Raw genomic sequence first — 7,500 nt, 5'->3', positions numbered from 1 at the left:
CACACACACACACACACACACACACAACACACACACACAAATACACACGCGCGCGCACACAGAGACAGACACACATACACACACACACACACACACACACACACACAAATACACACGCGCGCGCACACACACACACACACACACACACACACACACACATTGGAGACAGACAAAAGAAGATATAAAGGAATAAAACAAATATCCATTCAGGGGAAAACAGCAACAACACAGCAATCCCGATGACACACAAAACATCGGAGGGGTGGTGGAGATGGGTGATGGGGGGCCCGGGGGGGGGGGCCGGAAGTAGTTGGGGCGGGGGGCGGCAGGGGCCATAATCCCGTTGAAAGATTTGATAACAAAAAAATTAATAACAACAACAACAATAATAACAAAAATAAAAATGATAGCAATACCAACAATGATAGTAACAATAACAACAACAACAATATTAACAATACTAATAATAATACCAGTAACAATAATCGTAATCATCATCATCTTCTTCATCATCACCACTGCATCAATAATAATGATAACAGATAAATACAATCATAATAACAACGCTAAAATAAAATGAAATAAACCGAAATGAATGAAATAGAATAACATCATAACAATACCAAAAAAAAAATCAGCATGAATTCCCTTGAAAGCATACAGACAAAATGGACAAGAAGCAAAAGAGAAAAAACAAAACAAAAACAAAAAACTTTCAGCTGCGTTTTCTTCACACAAGCTTTTCGGCCAGCTCAGCAAGTGGTCCAGATTCTTTTCCTCATGTGTCTGTGGGACACCAGACAAGCCATACCCTACCCTGCCCCATCTTTAATCATACACAGAGATGCCAGCCCCTGTCAAGTGTTTGTAAGACACCAGACAAGCCATACCCTACCATACCCCCTCTTTTAACCATACCCAGAGATGCCAACTGCTGTCCAGTGGTTGTAAGACACCAGACAAGCCATACCCTACCCTACCCCCTCTTTTAACCATACCCAGAGATGCCAACTCCTGTCAAGTGTTTTAAGACAAACCATACCCTACCCTACCCCCTCTTTTAACTCTCTCCATACGAACGGCGAAAGAGACGACGTTAACAGCGTTTCACCCCAATTACCACCATCAAAATATTACAAGCGGCAAGGCTCTTACACTGAAGAGGTGAATGTTGACAAAGAATACCAGAATTCTGACGACGGAAGCTAAAGGTTGGGTCATTCAGACACCCAGTGGACATCCGAGGGGTCTGTGTAAAGGAGAAGAGAGGACTGGCCGTACTGAGTGAGTTAATCATACCCAGAGATGCCAACTCCTGTCAAGTGTTTTAAGACACCAGACAAGCCATACCCTACCCTACCACCTCTCTTAATCATACACAGAGATGCCAACTCCTGTCAAGTGTTTTAAGACGTAAAAGAACCCACGGCAACAAAAGGGTTGTTCCTGTCAAAATTCTGTAGAAAAATCCACTTCGATGGGAAAAATAAAACTGCATGCAGGAGAAAAAAAAGGGGGTGGCACTGTAGTGTAGTGACGCGCTCTCCCTGGGGAGAGCAGCCCGAAATTCACACAGAGAAGTCTGTTGTGATGAAAAGAGAAATACAATACAATACAATACAAAACTGCCCCCCTCCATCCGCCACAACAATATACTACCTCTTCTATCTCTCCTCACCTATACATCTGTTCACCAAACTGTCCCACCCCCGTCCCCCTACAATATACTACCTGCCCTCTTTCTCTCTCTCTCCCCGCCTATACCTATATTCTTCAATTCATCTTAAGTCACAAATTCCCTCCCATTTTCCCCCTCTTCTTTCAATCTTAGATAACATTATACAGTACACATATTTAACTGTTTGAGTCCAGTTTAAAAAAAAAAAGAAAAAAAAAAGATCGTTCTGTAAATCCTTTATGCAGCAACAAGCGTTTTCACCCCAAAAAGTTCCTGTCACTATTCACAGGTGTAGAACAAGGCATTTTCGAAAAAACAAAACCCCAAAAAAACACCACTTTGGAACATCTATTCACAAAGAGCGACACAAGTCATGTGCCAAATGCATTTTCAAGAACACGATGAATTTCTCTTGACAGAAATAGATATATGTGTCAATTGAAAAGCACAAAACAAAGCAAACGAAAACGACACCAAAACAAAAACATACCCACCCAACCACCACCACCCACCACCACCACCCAAATTTTTCTTTCATAACCACAACAATAAACATGGCCCAATCGATTATATGATATAAAGTATATAATGTTAAGAATACAATGGAAAGTATTAAATGGGAATGGGAATAATGAAACATCGCATTAAATTTCCTCGTGTTATTATCATTTTTTTATACGCTGGTATTTAAAAAAAAGACCTGGGCACTTGTTCAAACAGACATTGCTTGAAGAGAGACATAATACAGGATTTGATACTCGCTCTAATCCTTTTCTTTTATAAACCAATTCATAAAAATATTATCGGATAATAAAATGATAAAACGGGAGATACAGTCACAAAAAATGTAGCATATATATACGGCGCTTCCTTTTTTGAGGAAGTGTCTGGGTTTGTTCCGATGTACCTTTTATTTACATGTGTGCTAGCTGAATCGGTAGCGTAAGCATCACTGCTCGAAGTTGTGTACCTTGTGTAATGAAGAGAGTTACCACTCTTTACTATTTGTTAATTTTATATATATTTATATAATGTGTGTGAGTGTGTGTGTGTGTGTGTGTGTGACTTGACTTGACTAGACACAACAAAGAACAAAAGGAACAAAGAAATAAACGGTCGTCTAATACGCATGCAATGAAATACATAGTTGGCGAGTGCTTTTTGACAGTCATCGCAGTTGAATAAATCACTTGGTTTTAGGGTATTGTTTTGTATTAGTGTGTGTGTGTGTGTGACTTATATATATATATATATATATATATATATAGAGAGAGAGAGAGAGAGAGAGAGAGAGATAACACGTGTATATCTGTGCGCTGTACGTGTTACATTATCAATGTCAGTCATTAAAGAAGCACCGAGTAATGCATACGACGCTGTTGCTCCAGATTAAAGCAAAAAAAAAAAAAAGACCGAAACAAAACCAAAAATCATTCTGTTGAATGCTATTCTATGTATTTTCACCCCACCACCCCCGCCATCTCCCGCTTACACACACCTCCACATTCTCACGTATCTTCATCCAGGCTCCTGGCGGCTTTGCCAATCTCCTTCATAATCAGAAACAAGACACAAAATACTGAAGAAAACAACAACAACAACAACAAAAACACACCAACAGGCCAACCGATGATGACAAATGACAAAGGAGACACGCTTACAAATCTGTATAATTCTCACAGTACAAAAAAATATATCAATTATTGATCAATGATTGACATTATCCCCACTTCCCACATGCACATGGTCAGTATCTTGGTCAATAGTTATGTACATACACAGAGAGAAATGAAAGAGTAGGTGTATATATATGTGGATAGTTTCCCCTCATTTCACTTCAACGGAAACCCCCGCACCCTCACCCCCTCCCTTCCTTGGATCCTTTCCCCATGTAAATTCACTTTTCTCATTCACACACTCGTCATCACTTCCTCCAGTGTCACCAGTTCTGGTTTGACGCCACTTCCGCTTCCGGGCACCGGAAGTTCGTCCACGCTGACCGCTTCCACGAAGACTTCCGGTTCCTGTTTGTGCACGCAGGGTAGACGCAGGGCCAGGTGGCACATGGCCCCGGCAGTCAGCAGAGCTCCACCCAGGTAGTAGGAGGCATCGTAGGATAGCGTCTGGTCGTACACATAACCTGGCGGAATAAAAGTCACTGAAATTAGAAGACGACGAAGACAAAGAAGAAAGAAGAACAACAACAAAGAAGTAGAAGGAGGAGGAAGAGGAGAAGAAGAAGAAGAATAGTCTCGTCATACACATAACCTGGGAACTACTACAACTACCATCTGTATTTGTTTGTATTTGTATTTCTTTTTATCACAACAGATTTCTCTGTGTGAAATTTGGGCTGTTCTCCCCAGGCAGAGCTCGTCGCTGCACTACAGCACCACCCATTTTTTTTGTAATATTTTCCTGCGTGCAGTTTTTTTAATTTGTTTTCCCTATCGAAGTGGATTTTTCTATATAATTTTGCCAGGAACAATCCTTTCGTTGCCGTGGGTTCTTTTACGTGCGCTAAGTGCATGTTGTACACGGGAACTCGGTTTATCGTCTCATCCGAATGACTAGCATTCAGACCACCACTCAAGGTCTAGTGGAGGAGGAGAAAAATATCAGCGGCTGAGCCGTGATTCGACCCAGCGCGCTCAGATTCTCTCGCTTCCAATGCGGACGCGTTACATCTAGGCCATTACTCACTACTACCACTACAACTACTGATGATGATGATAATAATAATAATAATAATAATAATAATGATAATGATGATGATGATAACAATAACAATGAAGTGTGTGTGTGTGTGTGTGTGTGTGTGTGTGTGTGTGTGTGTGTGTGTGTGTGTGTGTGTGTACGCGTGTTAAGCAGAGGCAGAGAGATTATGTGTTTACCAGCTAGCGGAACAACCATCACAGTAAAACTTCATTCGAAAAGACAAACAGAGAGAGACAAACAGAGACAGAAAGACATAAAAACAGACAGAGGCAGAGGGACAGGCAGGCAGGCAGGCAAACAGACAGACAGATAGATAGATCGATCGATAGATAGATTGATAGACCGACCGACTGACAGAGGCATAAGACAGAGCGAGAGAGTTAGACAGAGACAGAAAGACAGACAGAAAGACACGGACAAACGGACACACAGACAGACAAACGGACGGACAGACAGAAGGGGTGGTGTATCTACCCGCCAGAGGAGGCCCAGCCATGGCGGCCATGCCCCTGAAGAGAGACATGAGACCGAAGCCGTTGGTCAGCTTCTCCAGACCCAGCAGGTCACAGATCAGTATGGAGGACAGTGAGATGAAGGCCGCTGAAACAGCACGGCACACACTGTCACACATAGTTCATGGCATAGTTCATGGCACACACTGTCACACATAGTTCATGGCATAGTTCATGGCACACACTGTCACACATAGTTCATGGCACAGTTCATGGCACACACTGTCACACATAGTTCATGGCATAGTTCATGGCACACACTGTCACACATTGTTCATGGCATAGTTCATGGCACACACTGTCACACATAGTTCATGGCACACACTGTCACACATAGTTCATGGCACAAACTGTCACACACATAGTTCATGGCACACACACTGTCACACATAGTTCATGGCACACATACTGTCACACATAGTTCATGGCACACATTGTCACACACATAATTCACGACACACACTGTCACACACATAATTCACGACACACACTGTCACACACATAGTTCATGACACACACACTCACACATAGTTCATGGCACACACTGTCACACATAGAGTTCATGGCACACATTTTCACACACGTAGTTCATGACACACACCGTCACACATAGTTCATAACACACACACACTGTCACACGTAGTTCATGGCACACACACACACACACACACACACACACACACACACACCCCCACTCACCCACACTGAGCCCGAAGAGCGAGGCGACAGCACACAACAGGGGGTAGGAGGTGCAGAAGGGGAAGAGGGCGGTGGCCAGACCACAGACAAAGATGGACACGTAGGTGATGACCAGACTGTTGATCCTCCGCAGGTCGGCCAGCCAGCCCGTCACCACTCGGCCCAGCGTGTTGGTGATGCCTGCACACCGCCACGGGCCGGGGCGGCCGGAGGTTCAAATCTTTGACTCTATCAAGGTAAGGGATTGAGGGTTCAAATCTTTTCTGTCAAGGTCAGGAACTGAGGGTTCACGTCTATTCTGTCAAATTAAGGGACAGAGGGTTCACATCTATTCTGTCAAGGTAAGGGACTGGGGGTTCAAATCTTTGACTCTCAAGGTAAGGGTATGTGAGTTCTAGTTTATGTCGTTTTTTTGTGTGTGTTGTTTTTTTCTGTCAAGACAAGGGACTGGGAGTTCAATTCTTATTTTCTCTCAAGGTAAGGGACTGGAGGTTCAAGTCTTTTTTAATTTTTTTATTAAGGTCAGGGACAAGAGGTTCAAGTCTATTTCTCTCAAGGCCAGGGACTGTGAGTTCAAATCTTTTTATGGCAAGGTAAGGGACTGAGGGTTATAGTCTTTTTTCTGTAAGGGTTAGGGACTGGAGGTTTAAATCTTTTTCTGTCAAGGTAAGGGGCTCAGAGTTCAATTCTTGTTCTTTAAACGTAATGGTCTGGGAGTTCTAGTTTATGTTACTGTTGTTTTTTTTCTGTCAAGGTAAGGGAGATGATTCAAGTCATTTCTGTACAAAATTTGAGACTGTGGATTCAAGAATTTGCATATGCAGTGCTTTAAACAAAAACAGCAAGTGATTAGTGGTTCAATTCTTGTCCTGTCTAGTGCTTCAAGTGTGTGCCTGTCCATTGCTCCCAGCGCATGGAAAGGACGGCAACAGACTGGGTCTCAGGTACCTTCCTGACCAGCGTTTCAACGCTTGATGGGGACGGCAAGGGACTGGGGGTTCAATTCTTTTGTATCCAGTGCTTCAGCTCTTGACGTCAGTCGTGTGGGACTGAGGTCCAAGTCTTTTTCCTGTCCACTGTTTCTAAGCGCTTGGAAAGCATGGGGCAGGACGAGCAATAAAGTATTGTAAAAAAACAGCAAGAAATTGTAGGTTCAAATCGGTTGTTTTTTTTCTGTGCAGAACTTCAGCTTTTGCAGTTGTAAGGAACTTGGGGTTTAAAGCTTTCATGTACAGTGGTTCAAGGCTCATGACAAAAAGTTATAATTGTATTCAACTCCAGTAATTCGTAGGTGTTTTCTCTCTAATCGTATTTTGTATCCCCCTTTTTCTTTTTGATGTAGAGTTAGCAAACGATGAGAGAATACAGTAAATTTGACCCCTGAAAGAGAAAGTACATAAATTTCTTGCAGTTCGAAAGTTAGCCTTTTCCAAACAAACATTTTTTTTTTAAAGAAAGACAAATTCATGTAAACATTCAATATGGCATCAGGGAATAGTGGAGACAGGTCTTTTTCTGTAAAGAGCTTCAAAGCTTTAAACCCTTTACACTTACCCTTCTACAATCTTCCCATACCCCTCTCACCCCCCTCCCCTCGGAGCTGGTTTCTTGTCCTTCTCCAATGCAAATCTTAGAGAAAATGAGAAGAGAAAGAGGGAGGGGGGAGGGGTAGGGGGGGGGGGGGCGACGACAATGACGATAATGACAATGACAGTGGCGTTAGAGAAGACATCAACAATCGCAACTGAGAAAACGTGGAAGGGGAACGACCACACTTTCTCGCAAACCTGACACAAAGACATCCCCCCCCCCCACACACACACACACACCCACACCCCCACTGACCAATTATGGAGATGAGGAAGGCGGCCCTGCTCTTGTCGATGCCCAGGC

The 7,500-nt window shown here is 43.0% G+C and overlaps 1 protein-coding gene across 6 annotated transcripts in view; it reads right to left on the bottom strand.

The window, feature by feature from the left end:
* Positions 1-2,204: 2,204 nt before the first annotated feature.
* Positions 2,205-7,500, bottom strand: part of LOC143291736 (uncharacterized) — a 65,619-nt gene continuing 60,323 nt past the window's right edge. For all 6 annotated transcript variants that reach the window (XM_076601797.1, XM_076601801.1, XM_076601796.1 and 3 more), the window contains exons 10-13: positions 7,453-7,500; positions 5,608-5,787; positions 4,871-4,996; positions 2,205-3,818 (exon numbers count right to left, since the gene is read on the bottom strand). The exon at positions 7,453-7,500 is cut by the window's right edge and continues 166 nt beyond it. In XM_076601797.1, coding sequence (XP_076457912.1) covers positions 3,589-3,818; positions 4,871-4,996; positions 5,608-5,787; positions 7,453-7,500 — 584 coding nt within the window. In that variant the 3' untranslated portion in view covers positions 2,205-3,588. The remainder of the gene's footprint in view (positions 3,819-4,870; positions 4,997-5,607; positions 5,788-7,452) is intronic.

This window comes from Babylonia areolata, chromosome 17 (genome assembly GCF_041734735.1).
Source record: "Babylonia areolata isolate BAREFJ2019XMU chromosome 17, ASM4173473v1, whole genome shotgun sequence".
Taxonomy (NCBI): domain Eukaryota; kingdom Metazoa; phylum Mollusca; class Gastropoda; order Neogastropoda; family Buccinidae; genus Babylonia; species Babylonia areolata.
This window is presented reverse-complemented; position numbering and strand designations above follow the sequence as displayed.